The 23,014-nt window shown below is 33.6% G+C and overlaps 1 protein-coding gene across 5 annotated transcripts in view; it reads right to left on the bottom strand.

Annotated features, from left to right (window-relative positions):
• The window catches only part of SNTG1 (syntrophin gamma 1), a 1,241,132-nt gene that overhangs the window by 316,167 nt on the left and 901,951 nt on the right, over positions 1-23,014 (bottom strand). For all 5 annotated transcript variants that reach the window (XM_056823896.1, XM_056823897.1, XM_056823895.1 and 2 more), the window contains 2 exons: positions 19,412-19,542; positions 13,834-13,963 (listed from right to left, as the gene is read on the bottom strand). In XM_056823896.1, coding sequence (XP_056679874.1) covers positions 13,834-13,963; positions 19,412-19,542 — 261 coding nt within the window. The remainder of the gene's footprint in view (positions 1-13,833; positions 13,964-19,411; positions 19,543-23,014) is intronic.

The raw sequence follows: 23,014 nt of genomic DNA, 5'->3' as shown, positions 1-23,014 counted from the left end.
CTACAATAATCTTCTTCATTTAGCTCTCTGTATCTCATTTCTCTCCTTTGTAATTCTTTCTCCATACTTAACCAGCTGCTCTTCCTAAAATGCAAGCCTGACCATGACACTCTTCTCAAGAAGCTTCAGTGATGCTTCATTACCTTTATAATAAAAATGTAAAGATCTTTCTATTATTTAAAGCTTTATTTGATGAGTTTCTGATCAGTTTTTCAGGCTGATTACATATTATATCCCCTTGGTCTCTTAATGATTGTTTTTTTATGAGATTCCATCCTTTGTCTCCATACCATTAAAAAAAAAACTTATCTTCCATCTTAGAATCAATACTGTTTATTGTTTCCAAAGTAGGAGAGAAGCAAGACCTAGATAATAGAGTGCAGTAACCTGCCCAAGGTCAGAGAGCTAGGAAGTATCTGAAGAAAGACTTGAACCTAGGGCCTCCTGTTTCTAGGTCTGGTTCTCAATCCACTGAACTACCTAGATGCCTCCTCCATGTCTTTATAGGATATCCTTTATCGCTGGAATATTTACCCTTATACTGTTGCCTCTTGGATTTCCTAGTTCCAAGTCTGACTCAACTAAAATGTAATTTTCCTCAAAAAATATTTTATCATTCATTAAGTTGTTGGTATGTTTCTTATCTTTGTCTATTCGTTTTGTATCTATTCTATATTTTCTTCTCTGTGATTATAAATTGCTATATCTCTCTATTTGATTATAAGCATATTGAGGACAGGATCTCTCTCAATCTTTTATTTGTAACCATACCTTGAATAATGTTTGGCCCATAGCAAGTGCTTTGTAGTTATTTACTGGTTCTTTGATTATATAGTAAACTAATAAGAAAAGATAGTTTATAACATTTGTACTTAACCTCCTCTAAAGTCCTAATTCCGGGACTTTCATGGATGAATGAGCTTCTTCAAAGGCTATGCTAGTGACCCAAAGTCTAATCCTATCAAGCTGATGAGGCATTAAAAGAGCTGCTCTGTCTTGAGAGAAGGATCAGTGTGTCCATACCTTGTGGGATATCAAGCCTTCATTTATGCCTGTGGGAAGTTTTGCCATTTCTAATATATTTTAGTCATTTTTTTCTACCTTAACTTTTCTGTCAGAGAAAGAGAAAATTTGTTGCATGAAACTGATCACCACATTTCTTTAGTGAATAAAACTGAATTACTGTGGAACTCCATAATAAATCTCATGAGATCTCATGAACATTCTTCTGCTAACTCTACAATTAGTTTCTGTCACCAGGGAAAGTTTTGAATGATATATTAGGTCTCTTGCAAACTGCATTGAAGTAGTGAAATTTTTACTTTTCTTACACAAATGCCACTTCCTACCATCTGTTGATGTCAAAAAACATCTAGTAAGATGATCATTTCCTTATTTGCTCTCATAGATGCATGTATATGAGCCACAAAAATGGAGAAAAATGAGTTATTAGTTAAATAAATTCTAAAGAAAAAGACAGTTGGGGATCTAAGACTTTGCTGAATGAAAATAAATGAATGGGAGCTCTTGCAAGTGATGCTTGATCATGCCATTTATAATAACAAATGATAATTAAAAATGTAGTAGGTGTACTACTCAGTTTAATGAAGTGTTTTTTGTTTGTTTTAGTTTGGGGCATTACATGAAACTGAACTTTGAAAAATCTATTCAGACCAACTTGGACTAAAATACCAGCAAGTACCAATACAGGAATATTATAAGTAGCAATGAAATAAAACTGAGGGCCACAGAATCTTGAAGCTAAAAGAAGCCTCAGAGATGAAGCCCAATAACTACTAAAATAATCACATCCCTTATCTGTGATCTTCCAATCTTTATAGAAAAACTTCTAATTAGAGGGAACACACTATATCCTAAAGTTGCCTGTGCAACCTTTAAAAGGCTTAGTTTCTTTTTTTGTTTTTTTCCTCTTTGACATCAAGCTTAAATGTGTCATTTCACAACTTATACTCCACTGATCCTAATTCTGTTTTTAGGGCTCTATCAGCCTAATCAAGCTTCCATTTGACGGGCTTTCAAATACTTAAAATTAGCTATCAGATTCCTCTAATTCTTTCCTTCTTCAGGCAAAACATCTCCATTTCTTTCAACTGATGTCAAAGTCCTTATTCATCATGGCTCTCTGATTCTGAATGCTTTCTAGAATATTGATGTCTTTCCCAAAATGAGGCACTGGATTGTTCCAGGTCTAACAAAGGAAGAGTGTTGCAGGCCTCTCACTTCCTCAGTTCAGGACATGGGCTTCTCTTACTGCAATATAAATTCAAACTTTTCTGACCTTTAAGTCATAATTGAGTTTACACTCCCCTAAAAGCCAGAAATCTTTATCAAGTGCTCGGTGAAGCAAAGATATTGGCAAAATACAATAATTTTGTATTTGTGAATGATCAAGGTTCAAGAGGTTATGCCTGCCTGATCTTGCCATTTTGTATTATCACTTTTTTTCAATGCCCTTCAAGATGAGATTTTAAAAAATATGACATCAACATAAAACTTTTCAAATAAAGAGAAAATAAAGCACAATAACCATGACTATAATATTCATGAAAATCTTTTTTTTAAATATATTTTATTTGATCATTTCCAAGCATTATTCGTTACAGACATAGATCATTTTCTTTTCCTTCCCCCCAACCCCCATAGCCGACGCGTAAGTCCACTGGGCATTAGATGTTTTCTTGATTTGAACCCATTGCTTTGTTGATAGTATTTGCATTAGAGTGTTCATTTAGAGTCTATCCTCTGTCATGTCCCCTCAACCTCTGTATTCAGGCAGTTGCTTTTTCTCGGTGTTTCCACTCCCATAGTTTATCCTTTGCTTATGAATGGTGTTTTTTTCTCCTGGATCCCTGCAAATTGTTCAGGGACATTACACCGCCACTAATGGAGAAGTCGATTACGTTCGATTATACCACAGTGTATTAGTCTCTGTGAACAATGTTCTCCTGGTTCTGCTCCTTTCGCTCTGCATCACTTCCTGGAGGTTGTTCCAGTCTCCATGGAACTTCTCCACTTTATTATTCCTTTTAGCACAATAGTACTCCATCACCAACATATACCACAGTTTGTTCAGCCATTCCCCAATTGATGGGCATCCCCTCGTTTTCCAGTTTTGGGCCACCACAAAGAGTGCAGCTATGAATATTTTTGTACAAGACTTTGTGTCCATTATCTCTTTGGGGTACAGACCCAGCAGTGCTAAGGCTGGGTCAAAGGGCAGATATTCTTTTGTCGCCCTTTGGGCATAGTTCCAAATTGCCCTCCAGAATGGTTGGATCAATTCACAACTCCACCAGCAATGAATTAATGTCCCTACTTTGCCACATCCCCTCCAGCATTCATTACTTTCCTTTGCTGTTATGTTAGCCAATCTGCTAGGTGTGAGGTGATACCTCAGAGTTGTTTTGATTTGCATCTCTCTGATTATAAGAGATGTAGAGCACTTCTTCATGTGCTTGTTAATAGTTTTGATTTCTTTATCTGAGAACTGCCTATCCATTTCCCTTGCCCATTTATCAATTGGAGAATGGCTTGATTTTTTGTACAATTGATTTAGCTCATTATAAATATGAGTAATTAAACCTTTGTCAGAGGTTTCTATGAAGATTTTTTCCCAATTTGTTGTTTCCCTTCTGATTTTAGTTACATTGGTTTTGTTTGTACAAAAGCTTTTTAGTTTGATGTAGTCAAAATTATTTATTTTACATTTTGTGATTCTTTCTATATCTTGCTTGGTTTTAAAGCCTTTCCCCTCCCAAAGGTCTGACATGTATACTATTCTGTGTTTACCCAATTTACTTATGGTTTCCTTCTTTATGTTTAAGTCACTCACCCATTTTGAATTTATCTTGGTGTAGGGTGTGAGGTGTTGATCTATTCCTAATCTCTCCCACACTGTCTTCCAATTTTCCCAGCAGTTTTTATCGAATAGTGGATTTTTGTCCCAAAAGCTGGGATCTTTGGGTTTATCGTATACTGTCTTGCTGAGGTCGCTTTCCCCCAGTCTATTCCACTGATCTTCCTTTCTGTTTCTTAGCCAGTACCAAATTGTTTTGATGACTGCTGCTTTGTAATATAGTTTTAGGTCAGGGACTGCAAGGCCCCCATCATATGTGTTTTTTTTTCATTATTTCCCTGGATATCCTTGATCTTTTGTTCTTCCAAATGAACTTTGTTATGTTTTTTTCTAAATCAGTGAAGAAGTATTTTGGTAGTTCAATGGGTATGGCACTAAATAGATAAATAAGTTTGGGTAGGATGGTCATTTTTATTATATTGGCTCGTCCTATCCATGAGCAGTAAATGTTTTTCCATTTGTTCAAGTCTAGTTTTAGTTGTGTGGCGAGTGTTTTGTAGTTGTGTTCATATAGTTCCTGTGTTTGTCTTGGGAGGTAGATTCCTAGGTATTTTATTTTGTCTAAGGTGATTTTGAATGGGATTTCTCTTTCTAGTTCTTGCTGCTGAGCTGTGTTGGAGATATATAGAAAAGCTGATGATTTATGTGGGTTTATTTTGTATCCTGCAACTTTGCTAAAGTTGTTGATTATTTCAGTTAGCTTTTTGGTTGAATCTCTAGGATTCTTTAAGTAGACCATCATGTCATCCGCAAAGAGTGATAACTTGGTCTCCTCCTTGCCTATTTTGATGCCTTCAATTCCTTTATCTTCTCTAATTGCTACTGCTAGTGTTTCTAGTACAATGTCAAATAGTAGAGGTGATAATGGGCATCCTTGTTTCACTCCTGATCTTATTGGGAATGCATCTAGTTTATCCCCATTGCAGATGATATTAGCTGTTGGTTTTAGATATATACTGTTTATTATTTTTAGGAATGACCCTTCTATTCCTATGCTTTCTAGTGTTTTTAATAGGAATGGGTGTTGTATTTTATCAAAGGCTTTTTCTGCATCTATTGAGATAATCATGTGGTTCTTGCTAGTTTGCTTGTTGATGTGGTCAATTATGTGGATGGTTTTCCTAATGTTGAACCAGCCCTGCATCCCTGGTATGAATCCTACTTGATCATGGTGAATGATCCTTCTGATCACTTGCTGGAGTCTTTTTGCTAGTATCCTATTTAAGATTTTTGCATCTATATTCATTAGGGAGATTGGCCTATAGTTTTCTTTCTCTGTTTTTGACCTGCCTGGTTTTGGAATCAGTACCATGTTTGTGTCGTAAAAAGAGTTTGGTAGAACTCCCTCTTTGCTTATTATGTCAAATAGTTTGTATAGTATTGGGATTAACTGTTCTCTGAATGTTTGATAGAATTCACAGTTGAATCCATCAGGCCCTGGGGATTTTTTCTTAGGAAGTTCTTTGATGGCTTGATGGATTTCAATTTCTGATATGGGATTATTTAAGAATTCTATTTCCTCTTCTGTTAGTCTAGGCAGTTTGTATTTTTGTATATATTCATCCATTTCTCCTAAATTGGTGTATTTATTGCCATATAATTGGGCAAAGTAATTTCTAATGATTGCCTTAATTTCCTCCTCATTGGAGGTGCTGTCCCCCTTTTCATCTTTAATGCTGTGAATTTGCTTTTCTTCCTTCCTTTTTTTAATTAGATTGACCAGTACTTTGTCTATTTTGTTTGTTTTTTCAAAGTACCAGCTTCTTGTCTTATTTATTAAATCAATAGTTCTATCACTTTCGATTTTATTAATTTCTCCCTTAATTTTTAGGATTTCTAATTTGGTTTTCTGCTGGGGGTTTTTAATTTGATCGCTTTCGAGTTTTTTCAATTGCATTTCCAATTGATTGATCTCTGCTCTCCCTTGTTTATTAATATAAGCTTTCAGGGATATGAATTTGCCTCTGATTACCGCTTTCGCTGCATCCCAAAAGGTTTGAAAGGATGTTTCGCCATTGTCATTTTCGTTGATGAAATTATTAATTGTTTCTATGATTTCTTCTTTAACTAAACAGTTTTGGAGTATCATATTGTTTAATTTCCAATTGGTTTTAGATTTGGTTTTCCATGTACCATTACTAATCATTATTTTTATTGCCTTGTGATCTGAGAAGGCTGCATTCATTATTTCTGCTTTTTTGCATTTGTGTGCTATGTTTCTGTGACCTAATGTATGGTCAATTTTTGTGAATGTGCCATGTGGTGCTGAGCAGAAGGTGTATTCCTTTTTATCCCTATTTATTTTTCTCCATATGTCTATTAATTCTAATTTTTCTAAGATTTCATTCACTTCTTTTACCTCTTTCTTATTTATTTTTTGATTTGATTTATCTAAATTTGATAATGGTTGGTTTATATCTCCCACTAGTATGGTTTTATTGTCTATTTCTTCCTTCAATTCTCCTAGTTTCTCCATTAGAAATTTGGGTGCTATATTATTTGGTGCATACATGTTGATTAATGATATTTCCTCTTTGTCTAGAGTCCCTTTTAACAAAATATAATTACCTTCCCTATCCCTTTTGATCAGGTCTATTTTTGCATTGGCTTTATCAGATATCATGATTACCACTCCTGCCTTCTTTCTATCAGTTGAGGCCCAGAAGGTCTTACTCCATCCTTTAATTAAGACCTTGTGGGTGTCAACCCGCCTCATGTGTGTTTCTTGAAGACAACATATGGTGGGGTTTTGGATTCTAATCCATTCTGCTATTCGTCTACGTTTTATGGGTGAGTTCATCCCATTCACATTCAAAGTTATGATTGTCATTTGTGGACTCCCTGGCATTTAGATAACCTTCCCTAATTCTAACCTTTTCTTCTTCGGCTCTACCTTTTAGTCCAGTGATTTACTCTGAATCAGTCCCCCTTGTCCCCTCCCTTGATGTTTCCCTTTTTAGTCCCTCCCTTTTTGTTCCCTCCCCCTCCCCCCTCTCTTTCCCTCCCTTTTTGTTCTCCCTCTCCCCCTCCCCTCCTTGGTTTTCCCTTCTCCCTACCCTTGTTGGGTAAGATAGAATTCAATATCCCAATTGATCTGGATGTTTTTCCCTCTCAGAGTTGATTTCCCTGAGATTGAGGTTTAAGTAAAAAAAAAAAACTCTCTTCCTCTCCTTATAGGAGTTTTCTTCCCCTCCCCTTCCCATGTGAATCTTTGTGTGAGAACGATTATTTTATTTGGTCTTTCTTTACCCCCTATTTATACATTACATTTCCCCCACATATTAGTATACATAGATTGATATAAATGTAGTCCTTATAGAAGAGAGTTTGAGTAAAAGAAGAAGATAACATTTTTCCCCTTTCCTTAATATTTACCTTTTCAGGTATTCTTTGCTCTTTGATTTTCGGTATCAAACTTTCCACAGAGCTCTGGTCTTTTCTTTGCAAAAAGTTGGAAGTCTTCTATTTTGTTGAATGCCCATACTTTCCCTTGGAAGTATATAGTCAGTTTTGCTGGGTAGCTGATTCTTGGTTGAAGACCCAGCTCTCTTGCCTTTCTGAAGATCATGTTCCATGCCTTACGATCATTCAGAGTAGAACTTGCAAGGTCTTGTGTGACCCTGATAGGCATTCCTTTATATCTAAATTGTCTTTTTCTGGCTTCCTGTAGGATTTTTTCTTTTGTTTGATAGCTTTGGAATTTGGCAATTACATTCCTGGGAGTTGTCTTTTGGGGGTTTAGTGTAGAAGGTGTTCTGTGAGCTCTGTCAGTGGCTGTATTGCTCCCTTGTTCTAGAATCTCTGGGCAATTTTCTTTGATTATATCTTGTATCACCATGTCCAGTTTGGTGTTTATTTCTGGCTTTTCTGGGAGTCCAATTATTCTTAAATTATCTCTTCTCCCTCTATTTTCCAGATCTCTCACCTTGTTGGTGAGATATTTTATGTTCTCTTCTAATTTCTTGGTGTTTTGGCTTTGCTTTATTAGTTCTTGCTTTAAAGCCTGGTTTTCTTTTACAGTTTGGTCAAACTGGTTTTGTAGATGTGTGAATTTCTTTTGCATTATTTCCCACTTTTCCTCCCAGAAGGCTTCCATCTTTTTGCTCATTTCTGATTCAAATTCTTCATGGGTTTGTGGAGAGTTTCCATTTCCTTTGGAAGATTTTGGAGCATTTTCTTGTATATCTTCTTCTATCTGCTCTGTATTTTGTATTTTGGCTCTATAGAATGTGTCCAAAGTCGCCCCTTTCTTCTTCTTTTTCTTGGTATTTTGGGGCTTCTGTGCTTCTGTGGAGTTTGCCATCTCTGAATGTGGAGGATTAGCTTTTCTTATCTCTGTCTGGTGTTCAGAGGCTTTAGTCCTGGGCAGATGTTTGTTCTATGAGCTTTCCCTGGGTTAAACTGAATATGCCTCACTGGAACTGGAATGGAAGGGTTGGACCACGAGGCCACACTCTCCCCCCGGCTCGCTTTCCGGAAGTTGCCTTCAGAATAGCTGGCCTTGAGGCTGTTTCGTCGGCCTGCGGGGGGATGGGCTGCAGCTTCCCCAAGCTCCGAGGGCAAGGACTTTCACTGAGACTTGGATAGCAGGATCCAGCCCGTGAGGCTGTCTTGCCCGCCCTGAGGGTTGCTGTTGTTTCGACCAGCTCTCTGCAGCGGAAGCCCCAGGCAGTAACTTTCACCGGGACTCGGGTAGAAGGCCCTGAGGGTTGTTGTTCCGAGGACCCTGCTCTCTGAGCCCGGCTGGGCTGCGGCTTCCGGGAGCTTTGGACTCTGCGCTCCTACCCCTGAGGTCCGAGTGATCTCGGGTTCTGGCTTTTGAGGGGAGCCGTACCTTTTGAACCGGGTCCAGGTTCAGGAGGAGGGTTCCCAGGGTCTGTGCTGTTGATCGTTTTGAATTTCGGCGCCTTAGGAGCTTATAGTTTGAGATGGGTCGGGAAGGGTTTTCCGGAGATCTGAACTTTAGCTTTCTCTAAGCCGCCATCTTAACCGGAAGTTCCTGAAAATCTTTTTAACACATATTCACTATTACAGTGTGTATATATTTCTAAATTGAGTATGGGATCCTCTTCCTATCCCATTGCTTTGCATACTTGGACAGGAATACTAAATAAACATATCAATCAATAGCTATAAACATTTTTAAAATTATAGCACCAGATAAAAGACAAAGTAATATATCTCCACTCAGCTATTATAGCTTAATTGGCTTTCCTGCATCTAAGACATTCTACAGATCTTTCAAGGGAGAATATATACTACTTTCTTCATGATGGTTTTTCTAATTTCTTCAATGGCATATTAAATCCTGAGTGTGATTACCCTAAAATATTTTGTTCTTTTACATAATTTATTCTATCCTGAATCATATTGTAGTTTTTATATACATATCTTGTACTACCTTAAAAATTACAGATACCTTGTAAGAAAATGTTTTACCCATTGTATGATGCAAATAGTCTTACAAATAGTAGGTATTCAGTTGATATTTGTAAAATTGAATTGAATTGTATGGGAAGGAAATGGATAATTTGTCATAGAGAAGTAAAAGTCCTTTTTATCTATTATTGTGGGATATTTTGTGCAAATTTTGGAGAACAAAAAGGAGAGAATTGAGATGAATATAGATTATCTTCCCCAATGCCTAATTATTTTCTAGCTGTAAGTTTTAATTTGTTTGGATAGTCTTTATGAATTCAGAACTTCACAGCCTATTCCTGAAGTCATTATGGCTTTAGTTACTATTATTGTTATTACTACAACTAATAATGGTTCTTGAGAAATGTAGAGTCCTTTATAGTTCAGAACACTTTGTAATCAATACTTTGGAAAGTCAATGGATGACAAAATCAAAAGAATATGTAAATAGAGAATAATCACAGACAGTTGGAATACTTACAAGATTTTCAAAAAATTCTTCTATACTTTCATAAAAGGAAATGGGCTTCTCAGCTGATCAGACAATTGAGAATACTGTCTAGTTTTTCTTTTTGGTCAGATCTTCAGAGAGATACAAAGTACTGAGGATGTCAACCATTACAGAGGTGAAAAGCCACCAGTAAAAGTGAACTTCTGCTTCATGAAAATATATAGATGGAGCATGTATTTGTATCTGTTATGTTCTCTTTCTAAAAGAATCATTGTCCTTGGCTAGGAAAAGCTAGATTGATTAGTGATGTCTCCCCGTCCTTTAACCTGTAGATTTCTAATCATATGTACTTTACAAATTCCTGCCAATTGGAACATACCTAATATAAATATAAAAACATAATATGATATAAATATCAAAGACTTATTGTTCATCAGTGTTCTCCTGGGGTTTTAGGTCAATACAAATTTTGTTCTAAGTAAAGAAGGGAAATGGGTATTGAAAATTGTGTATATTTTTCATTTTTTTTGCTAGGTTTTACAAAAATATATATTATAAGTAATATTCCAATATTCTTTAAAATAATGGACTCACAACTGGGTCTAAATCCCCCCAAAAACAATGAAAAGGGGGAAAGGACCTACTTGTACAAGAATATTTATAGCTGCTCTTTTTTTCTGGTAGCAAAGAATTTTAAATTGAGGTGATGTCCATCAATCGGGGAATGACTGAACAAGTTGTGGTATATGATGGTGATAGAATACTATTGTGCTATAAGAAATGATAAGCAATATAATTTCAGAAAAAGCTGGAAAGACCTGTGGGAACTGATGCTGAATGTAATAAAAACTACTGGGAGAACATTGTACACAGTAACAGAAATATTAAATAATGATTATCTGTGAAACTTGGCTACTCTCTGCAATGCAATGATCTAGGTCAATCCTGAAAGACTTATGATGGGGAATTCTATCCACCTCAAGAGAAAGAACTATTGGAGTTGTCTTTCACATCAGTGTATTTTTGATTCTATTTTGGAATTTTTGTTATGAATGAGTTTGCTCACAACAATGACCAATATAGAATTGTGTTTCGTTTGACAACAAAAAAATTAAAAAAACTAATGTGCTTGATTGTCCTCTTCATATCAAAGAGATATGTTATGCACTCTGTAAATATATATAGTGACAACATTTTAATATACCAATAAGAACAAGAAATTAGATCAAATAAGAAATTATGAATCTCAACAATATCAAATATTTGTGTGCATTGTTTATATATTTCTATAATCTGTGATTATGTGAATAAAATAATATATCCATATATGTTAAGAGATATAATAGAAAGAAAGATAATCCAATAGATATATAGATAGATAGATGGTAAATAGACAAGGTGAGGCAGCATGTTGATGTTAATACAGAGCTGACCTTGGAGTTAAAAAAAAAAGGCCACATATTCAGCTCCACCTCTGACACACAGTCATAGTCAATGAACAATAATTATCTCCTATGAGTCAGGTGTTGGATACAAAGAGAGGCAAAGGACAATTCCCATTCCATAAGAGTTCACAATCTAGTAGATTCCATAAAGAAAAAATAAATGTTGAAAGGGCACAGAAAGTAATATATAAGAGTAAGGATACCCAATGGGGGAAGAGTAGAGAGGAAACAAAGTCTCAAAGAATACAGTCAGGTAGGAAAGGATAAAATGATTTGTCATGGTCCCCTTCCTTAATTGGAGAACATAGAAGGAGTTTTTCATGTTCATCTGCCATAAACTCCAGGAAAAGGGAGGGAATGGCCCCCTGGGCCGGGAGTTTCAAAGGTTGCCTGACCTTTTAGGTTGATCAATTTTTGGAGAAAATGAAAAAGACTATATACATATATATTGATTGACCATATGATTGGGGGCAAGCCACTTAATTTTTCAGTATTCTAGGTAACTCTCTAGTGCTTTAAGCTGTGAAAAACTAACCAACTTATATGTGTGGAGGTAATTTCCTACAAATGGAATAGTCTCCTTTTTCCTCTTCTTGGATGATATATTAAATTTAATAAAGTATAATGAAACTATGGTATTAATTTATTTTCTTCTTTTGCTTTTCTTTTCTGCATTTTAAAATGTTATAATGTTATTCTTTTTTGTTTATGTCTCACAACCTACTAAACACTTTTGTCCTGAAATAGAAGCCAAGTAGATAAATGGTTAAAAAACATGCAAGACTACTTATGTTATGTGAATGATTTTCTGCTCTACCTGTCCTAAATAACTTAGACTCTTTCTTTCAATCATATCACTCTTCTATAAAGTAGATAGATAATCATTGTTCAAGAAGTAATTTTCTGTTTTGTACATAGTGCCTACAATTAAGAAAGATATCTAACAATGATTCCTAAGTGATACATAACATTAATGTTATTTTTGTTGGTGTTTTATTAAGAATATTAGTATTGTTATAAGTTTTGATTAGCAAAGTTAAGGGAGTGAGATAGTAAAGATATTATAAAGCTAGGTAGAGAATAATTTTATAAACATAATGTGGTTTGGGGAATGGAACAAGTAAGAGGTGGGGAAGCTGGTGTGCAATAAGTTTATGAAAAAACTAGAATAACCCAAGGGATTTATTATGCCTGGCCCTAATTTCTGGTGTTTCCCCTATGGCCTGCTTTTTATAATGACAGGGTTGGAGAGTATCAGAATATTGGATATGAAAACCTCCTCTTCTACTTCCTTTTGCTCTAGTCTTTCAAACATTTCTAAAACTGGTATTATAGCACATAGAGCTAATAAATCTGCTAACATCATTGTGAAATTCTTTCCTAAAATACTTTATTTTCTTGTGCTTAATTATGTTGCACTTTGTAGATGCTGAATTATTTTTTTTTAATTGAAGGTTTGTGGCAAGCCTGTGGCAAGCAAGTCTGTTGGAGTCATTTTTCCAACAGCATATGTTCATACCATGTCATTAAGTCACATTTTGGTAATTCTCATAATATTTCAAACTTTTTTATTAGTAGTATGTTTTACAATCTGCAATTAGAGATTTTTGATATCAATACTATAATTGTCTTGGAGTGCCTTGACTGGCACTCATTTAAGACAGTGAATTTAGTCAACAAATGGGCATGTTCTGACTGCTCTTCCAATCAGCCATTTCCCATCTCATTCCCTTTCCTTGAATTTTCCTACTCTTTGAACCACAATAATATTGGCTAATATTGCATGAACTTATATGAGAAAGCAACAGCCTTTGATCGGATTGAATGCAATTTTGAAAGAACCTCTACTGTGGGTAAAATGCTATCAAACATCATTGTATACTATAGAGAAACTTTTCAAGAAAGGAAGAGTCAATTGATGTGGCAAATGTTATTGTTGTCGTATATTAAGAAATTGCAGCAGCTACTACAATCTTCAGCAACTACCACCCTGATCAGTTAATAGCCATCAACTTCAAGGAAAGACCTTCCATCATCAAAAAGATTATGATTGATTTGCTGAAGTCTCAGATGATGGTCAGCATATTTTAACAATAGAGAATTTGTTAATTAAAGTATATATGTTCTCTTTCTAGACATAATACTATCACATACTTCTCAGACTATAGTACTTTTCTATGAACTGGGAAACCAAAAAATACATGTGATTCACTTTGTTGCAATATTCACTTTATTTCAGTGGTCTGGAATCAAAACTTCAATATCCCCAATGTATGCCTGTACTTGAATCAAGAAATCACATACTTAATTGTATTTAATAAGCATAGGAAGCAGCATAGTAAACATATTGTGCATAACCAGCATTCGTCAGGAACTCCTGCTGGCCATATGATGGTATCTCAGAGAGTAATGACTTTGTTCTGATCCTAATAAAGGTAGCTAAAATAACTTGGAGTAAAATGATAGTTTTTTCAATAAATTATCCAAAACAGCTCCAAAGAAAGAGTTGAATTGCCTTTTCTATGCAGGCCCCAAACAATTGTTTATCTACAGTTAAGTCTATGTGAAACCCAAGAGAATTTTACAATAATTCTCATTCAGTATTATTAGGAATCCCTTGAATTATTTAGGTTCATACTTACATTGTGCTTTGTGAGGTTTGAAATATTTGTTGCTATTGCTTGTAGCCAATCAATGCAGTCTTCAGCAGAGAGACACTGAATAATTCCACTGCAAACCCCATCCACAGCAATAACTTGAAATGCATTCTGCCTGTAGACATATCATAACATATCAGTATAGAATATAATTTTATTTTTCTAATTACTCATCCCAATAAGACTTGGTAAAAATATTTTCTTCCAAATAGTGTGAAACACAACTTCTGAACTAACATCCAATTGCTCTATCCAGTTGTTTTGTAAATGTCTGTTTTAAAATGAAACAGAAAAAGCCAATCTAAACAGCATGTTGTTTGAAGATATTGGAAACTTCTCATGAAGAGAAAAGAATCACTGAGGAGAGAAGTGTTAATTATATTCATGGCAGAGGTTTCAAGAAAATGTAAATAACTCTAATCAATGCAGAATGAACCATGAAACTTACACATAGAGGGAATGCCATCATTTTTATCTACTTTTGGAACTACTTGTTACTTTGTAATCTCATCAAACTTTTAGGAGGAATGGTCATTTGAAAAAAAAGTTACTGGAGAGAAACCCAACTACACTAAACTTATCTTAAAGAATCACAAAGGTATAAGATTTATATATGGGAAATGGTCTTGGAGTTATCTTTTCTAAACTTCACCTTTGACAGATAATAAGTTGTTCTATTTATTACTTGATGCTGAATAAATTGCTTAACCCTCTGGACTTTAGTTTTCTCAAGAATAAAAAGAAGGGATTAGACAGGGTGATGTCTTAGGTGCCTTTTTACTTTTAAAATCTATATTATATCCCTTATGCCAAGTTTGTGATTTTCAATAACAACCAAAGTTTTCCTTAGAATGAAATGAACAGTGTCTAAGTATCCCTTATGGGCTTCCATTGATTATGTTTTGTTTAAGAAAATGAAATGATCCTCTTCTAAATTGCTTATGAAAATGCTGTAGAATTCCAAGTTACTCCCCACAGTTTTAATGATTCCATTTTACATTGTGCTTTTGCATTGTTTGGACATAAGCTAAGCACAACAGAAGTATGAGAGACACTGAAATGAATGGAAACTATCCAAGCCTTTCATGCCTCTGTTCCACTCTGTGCATTTGCCACAACATATTGGATTGCATAACAAACTACATTCAAGTTCCAAGCAATTACAAGCAATGGAAAACTTCTGCCATTCAGTGTTCAAAATGCTATAAAACTTGTACACATTTCTCAGTTTTCAGTAAACATTCTTTTTGGCTTCATCCTGAAAAAGCTTTAGTGGTTGTAGATCCATGGATATTAGATATTATTTCATTTCCCAAAACAAACAAATTAAAAAACAAACAAACCATATGGTGAGTACAGAATGTTACATTAGGCATTCTGCCACTCTCCTCCTCTTTGTGTTCAATTCCTAGCTTATAACTTCTGTGCACAGTGATGCTACTGGAATGTGAGACCACATTCATCCAAAGTCCATTTTGTTTTTTCATAAGTGCTGGTTCTAACCTCCTGGCCATATATTTTTTTTTGCTTTTCCTTTTTATAAGTAAGAGATCTCCTTATTTTCAGACATACCTGTATCCCTTATAAAACCATAGGAAACCCTATCACAATGGGAAGTAGACAAAAATTACTTTCATAAAATATTCTTAGTTCATTACAGGACAAATCTACATATAACTAGAAAAAGCTCTGAAAAGCAATAACTTAACATAATTTTCTTGGCTTAAATTACAATGATCAATACAGTGAGACATTTCAAAATAAACTTCAGAACTGAATCCATCAGTTTATGGTAATAGAGAACTAATGTATGCCAGTAATATGTATATTTCCCACATCTCTGCCAAGAGTAGGGATTCCTAACTTATTATTCATTAACTTAAAAAAGGACAAAATTATTTTAATTGAATTAGTTTTCTTTGTAATGTTATGGATTTTATTTTAGGCATTTAAAAATTATTTTCAGGAGTCCATAGGGACTATCCAAACTGCTATAGAGGTCCAAGGCATATAAAAAGGTTAAGAGATTCTAGTGTCTTTGTAGTGGCAAAGAACTAGACATTGAGCAGATGTCCATCATTTGGGGGATGACTATAGAAATCGGGGCATATGGTTTAGATGAAGTATTTCAATATTATCACATCCTAAGAAGTGGTGAGCAGGTTAAGTTTAGGGGAAAAAAAACAAGGAAAGGCCTGAGTGAAATTATGAAGGGTGAAATGAGAACCAAAAGAACATTATATACAATAACAAATATTATTTTGAAGAATGACTTGTGTATATACACCTCCAGAGAAAGAACTGATGAAAAGAAACAAGCAAGACAGTTTTTTATATACATATATATTTTTGTTAAATGAAGCTTTCTTTATTTTGTGGGGAAAAAAGGAGGGTGAGAGATACCAAGAAATTTTAATATAAAAAACAATAAATAAATCATAAAAGAAAGACATTCTAACCTAGAAATAATTAGGCATGATATAAAAGAAAGCATATTTTTATAAATATTGACCTATAAAATAAATACATCTGCAAAAATTTTAGACATTATAAGTTAGTAATATCTGATTAAAATAATAAAACTTTGGAATACAAAACTACATAATATATATGCATATGTGTATACATAAATATATACATAAATACATATACACATGAGTTTCTAGATATAAATAATTTTAAAGTAAATTAATAGCTTTTAAATATGCTATATTAGCCTCTGTATGAATTTTCCCATTTTCTGAATCTACCTTCTATAACGAGGGGTAATTTCTTTTGCGTATGCCAAATTAATTCTTTCAAATATTTCTCGACTTAACTTTGGTCTCTTCACCATATGGCTTTTTCTTGTGATTAGCTGTATTATGAATCCAAAAGGTGGATTCTTTTACCACTCTTCTAGCATATAATTAAGTAAGTTTGGCAAAATTATATAGCCTTCTTGTGTTTCAATTTACTCATGTGGAATAAAAGTGCATTTGTGGTCTAGATCACTGCTCTCTTTAGTGCTTTGCTCAAGGTATGTTGGCTGGGTTTTTAACTTTCCTTTATTGTGAAGTTTTATCTGGCTCATAATTTTTTAAAACTTACTCTACAGTGACAGGTGTCACAAAGGGAAAATGGAATTTGCATTTAATTTTTAAAAAGATTGAATTTTTGGACATGAAGTAAGCAGTAATAGTTAATCTACTTAGTTTCCTTACAGTTTATGGGGCTCTTTCTGAGCTCAATAGCCTCCATTATCTATTTATTTAGTGTAGAGAGACATTAAACATTTAAAAAGTTTGCTGTCCTCTTGAGAACACTCAAACTGTCTTATGATTCTTGGTTTAAAATGAAATATATTTGCTAGAAAACAAGTACATAATTAATTATGGAAAGTGTAATTTGGCCCTTATGTTTGTTATTCCCCATTCTTTTCCCCCCCTTCTCTATATTGTTTTTAAATCTCTAAGGATTCTTTCATAAAAAAAATTCTCTTAAATACTGCTGAATTTCACAACAATTTTCAATAACTGAATTTCATATTGTAGTCTTGTTTTGTAACAAGTGGACTGGACTATAGTTTGCAGGCTTACTCTTTGAGGTATAGCCATACAGTGCCAACCTGGAAAGGCAATGTCCCCAATTAATAAGTTTTATACAACCTATAGACACTCTATAAACATTATGGGTTTTGAATTAGTTGATAAATCATGATTGGCATAGTTCAAATCAAAATGAACACCATGAATTTTCAGAGTCCAAACTTTTCTGGTTTGTCAGGGAGGGTAAGGGACAGAATTCATTATGCCCTGAAGTGCACTCTAAGATTATTAAGATCTTCTGTCACCTTTATCCAGTACTTATATGAATAACTGTAGAAAAAGAAGTCTCCATCTGCTCACACAGATTTTTATAGGATAGATACCTTTCTATGAGTACATATATAGTAAAAAAATAGACAAAAATCCTTGTGGAGGGAAATTTATTCTTGAAAACATATGGACCATACTAGTTGGATGTCAACATTTTGGCATTATTTTAAGAATTATATTTGTTTCTGTGGATATTAACATAAAATATGCATCAGAATGATGTAGTAGTATTATGTAGGAGATCTTGCTCAAAAGTCAAGAAGACCTGGATTTAAAGTCTACCTTTTAACATACTTAGCTTTGTGACTTTTTGCAAATCAATTAAATATCCAGTGCCCAAATCAATTCATTAAGTCTGGACATTATAAAGCAGCTGTAGATAAGATTCTTTGAGGAGATTTCCTATACTGGGATTAGCATATGCAGATGAAATGTTACAACTTTACCAAAATAATTGTGTGCTTATTAATATTTACATAAACATGACTTCACAAATATAATAGTGACAAGCAGTATTTACACAGCACCTACCATATGTCTGGGACCATGCCTTTACAATTAATATCTAATCTGATCCTTACAAGAACCTTAGGAAGTAGGTGTTATTATATCCATCTTACAGTTGAGGAAATTGAAACAAACAGACGTTAATTGATATGTTCAAAGACACTCAGTTAGTTGTCTGAAGCCAGATTTGAACTCAAGATATTTCTGACCCTCAGCCCAGTGCTCTATACACTATGCCATCTGGCTGCCTCTAAATACAGTATAATATTCACTAGTGTGTAATATCAATAAAGTTTTAAAGAAGACAGCCTATTTCTATAAAATTTATTTTTGATTTATATATTCAGAAAGTAGAGCATTGGATGCTTAAATTTGTATTAATTTCTAGATAATTTTCAATGATGTGTGTAGAGTTGTCAATAGAAAGAGGAGATGAGATTTATAGATATGATCATGGAACTGACATTAACTTTTCTGAATTTATTCTTTCAATATTTCAAGGTTTATTGCTGTCATTTCCTGCCAAGATTGTTTTTTATAACCTTTAATCAATATACTTTAATTTCTTTTTAAAACCAGAATGATTACTACTTTCACAAAAGGGTACAAGAAATACTTTTTCTTTTTTCTGAACAAAAATAGTCAGACATGAAAATGTGGCCAGAAAGACTACTTACAAACCTAAGTTCTTTTTTAGAAGGAATGCCTTACCTCCAAAGAGCGTGAGTATTTCTGGAATGTCCCTAGTGAATGTGCTGCAGTGGAAAGGCATGGTTTAGAACTTTGGCTAAGTAGTCTACTAAGCATCAGCTTCATCAGTAAAATGAATGGATTATACTAACTAGGTTTTTAAGATCCTGTTCAGATGTAGACATATGGTCATTTAGGAAAAAAAAAAAACTAAAAAACCTTCCCAACCATTAAAACCACAACTGCTTTTTGGGATCTGTGCAATTGTCTGCTCTTTCTCTATTCCTTATGAGTTCGTGTTGTGATTTAGGGTTGATCCTTACATTTTAGGTTAGCTTTAAAAATACTTAGAAAGTTTTTCAAAGTCGTTCTCCTATCCTATCATAATGATAAAGTTTGGCAAGACCACAAGAAGATATTCACATTGTTAGAAATATATATTTAGGCACAGGCACAGGTTTATATGCATTTGTTTTTAGGCAAAAGAAAATCAATACAGAGCTACTCACCGACACAAATCTGATCCAGGGAGATATTGGGAGAAACGTGAATGAAGTAAGGGGATTAATCGAAGGTCACACCATCTCTTTTCCCATCTCAGACCTGGTGAAGTTGGCCATGATGAACACGATAATGTATCCTGAAAAAAATTCAGAAGCTCACAAAACTTTCCAAATCTGTATTATTGAAAACATGTTTTAGTCTATCTTTTTTGAAATTATGTACTACAAACTTATCTCAACACAAAGAAAGATTTTTCCTTAACTGATCAAAATTTAAATTATGTAATGCTAGGAATGTAATTATAGTTGGCAATTTATTCCTCATCTTTTTTTGATACAGTGAAAAATAGTTAGAATAATTATAAGAAATAATGTTTAAAGCTACTTTAGTGCTATATTTTTTCCACAGAAATAAGAATCAGTAACATATGAGAAGAAATTAGAAATTAAATATTTCTTTGAACTCCCAAAGATTTTAATTCACAATTTAATTTTTTAACTGAAACTTTATTATTTATTATTATTTATCTATTATTTATTTATTTATCTATTATTTATTTATTAAACTTTATCTATTATTTATTATTATTTATCTATTCCTTTATCATTGGTGTTTAGAAACAAGACTCAACAGTTCCCTCTAATACATATCATAGTTTCTAGAGGATCCTAGACCCTGTTGTTGTTGCTTTTAATAATATTTTCATAAATGTATTTTAATAGAAATTATTTCCTTTATATTCTTATATATTTAATTTTGTTTTTAAAAAACATTCTTAAAAGAGTTTCAACTGTGTCATGACTCTGAGATACTGCCTAAACAAAGATCAGAGCACCCCTACACTCACACATTGAAGTTCCAAGCCATAGCCCAAGCCTGAAGTGAGGCTTTAGGTGCTAGCATAAGACTCTCCACATTATCCAACTTAGTATAGGTTCAAAGTAAGGCTCCAAGCCCCTGCCCCAAGCTCAAGGTGAGGCCCCATGCCTCAGATCAAGGGAATCTGCAGAGTACCTAGTTGGAGTAAGCCTAAGAGAAGGCTCAGATTCTCTGCCCAATCCTATAGTAAAACCACAAAACCTAGATTAAGGCAGCCCACAGTGTGCTTGTCTGATGCTCAATGACACAGTGAGGAACCAAATGCCCCAGCACAAGTCAGTTGTCAGGTTGGCTGGCCTGTATAAGCTCTGAGTGAGCCTTGTGCCTTGCCCAACACTGAGATTAGGCCCCAAGTCCCAGTGTAAGATAACCCACAGCTCTGAGCCCTGCAAGCCTTCAGTAGTCCAAGGGGGAGAATGAATCAGCAGCAGGAGGTGGCTTTTGGAGCTCCCATCCTACATGTCATCATACCACCTTGGAAGAACTGAAACTTACAGAAATTCAGAACTAGAGGTAAAGGTCTAAGAGAGAGTCCCTTTCTCCCTGACAGCAGAATCCACATTTAACATGAAAATAAAAGTTGAGATAAGGGTTGGGAAAATAAATGAACATCAAAAACAAATAAAAAAGAAAAAATAAAACCTAACCATAAAAAAATTCTTATGGGGAAAAGAGCAAAGCATAGATTCAGAAGGGGTCAATGAGATCAAAGCAACGATATGTAAATTTTCAAGTAAAAATGGGAACTGCTCTCAGACTTTTCAAGAGTTCAAAAAGGATTTCAAAAATCAAATAAGAGAGGCATGGGGAAAATGGGGATGATAAATGAAAGCAATGCAAAGCAGAAATGACCAAATGGAAAAGGAGGTACAAAGATACAATCAAGAATAGCTGAATTTGACCAAATAGTAAAGGATACTTAAAAGCTCAAAGAAGAAAACAATTCCTTAACAATTACAACTGGGAAAGTAGAAACTATAGCCTATCTGAGACATCAAGAAACAATAAAACAAAATCAAAAGAATGAAAAGTAGAAGAAAAAATGAAATATATTATTGGAAAAATAACTGACCACCAAAATAGATCCAGGAGATATAATTTAAGAATTTTCTGGACTACCTGAAAGCCATGATAAAAAAATGCTTAAACTTTACTCTCATTGAAATTGGTTCAGAGAGATAATAAAGTATAGGATAAATAGGATAAAATTACGTGGAGGAGAATACAAAATTGGTAGTCATAACTGTGAATATGAATGTGATGAATACAGCTATAAAACAAATGAAATTGCAGAATGAATTAAAAACCATAATCCTACTTATATATATTCATAAGAAATACATTTCAGGCCAAGAGAGACACAGAAGTAAGGTGTTGGAGGAGAATTTATTGAGCTTCAGGTGAAGTAAAAAAAAAAAAGTAGGAGTAGCAATCATGATCTCAGACAGAGATAAAGCAAAAGTAGATCTAATTAAAAAAAGATAAGGAAGGAAATTGCATTTTAATAAAAGGTCCCATTGACAATAAATCAATATTAAACATATCTGCACCAAAGAGTACAAACAAATTTCTAAAGGAGAAATGAAATATACTTCAGGAGGAAATAGACAATAAAACTAGATTATTGGGTGCTTTTATTTTCCCTTATCAGAACTCAATAAATTTAAACAAAAAATAAAAAAAGAAAGAAATGAAGGGAAAGAAATTTTGTAAAAGTTAGATTTAATAGATCTTTGGAGAAAATTGAAAGGAAATAGAAAGGAATATACATTTTACTCAGCAAAACATAGAACCTAAACAAAAATTAATAATATATTAGAGCATAAAAACTTCACAACAAATGAAGAAAAGCAGAAATAATAAATGTATCCCTTTTTTCCAGATCATAATGAAATAAAATTATAATCAATATGAGTTCATGGAAAGGAAAATTAAAAACTAATTGGAGATCAAATAATTTAATTTTTAAGATATACGTGAAACAAATTATAGAAATAATAAATCCTTTAAAATGAATAACAATGAGACATCATATACAAGTCTATTGGTTAAAGCCACACCAATATTTAGATAGAAATTTAAATCTCTAAATGCTTACATCAATAAAATAGAGAAAACAGATCAATGAATTGGGCATACAACTATTTTTTTTATAAAAAGAACAAATTAAAACTAAATTGTAAATTATAAAAATTAAAGCAGAAATTAATAAAATTTAAAGTAAGAAAACCATTGAACAAATAAATAGAACTTGGAGTTGATTTTATTTTAAAAAAAGACATAAATTAGCTATAGTATGAGTTAATTTGATTTTTAAAAAAGGAAAGAAGAAAATCATATTACCAATATCAAAAATGAAAAGGTGAATTCACCAACAATGAAGAGAAAATTAAAGCAATTGTTAAAAGCTATTTTACCTAATTACATGCCAATAAATCTGACAATCTAGATGAAATGGATGCATATTTACAAAGACACCAATTTTCCAGATTAACAAAAGAGAAAATAGAAAATTTAAATAATTCCATCTCAGAAAAAGAAATTAAGTCATTAATAAACTCCCTAAGAAAATTTCACAGGGACAGATTGATAAGTGAATTAGATCAAGCATTTAAATATCAATTAATGCCAATATAACATAAACTATTTGGAATCAAGGGTGAAGCAAAGATGTCTATTATCACCATTATTCAATACTGTACTAGAAATAATAGCTTTAACAATAAGAG

The sequence above is a fragment of the Monodelphis domestica genome, chromosome 3 (genome assembly GCF_027887165.1).
Source record: "Monodelphis domestica isolate mMonDom1 chromosome 3, mMonDom1.pri, whole genome shotgun sequence".
Lineage (NCBI taxonomy): Eukaryota > Metazoa > Chordata > Mammalia > Didelphimorphia > Didelphidae > Monodelphis > Monodelphis domestica.
Note: the sequence above shows the minus strand (reverse complement) of the source record. Positions and strands in the feature narration are given on the sequence as shown.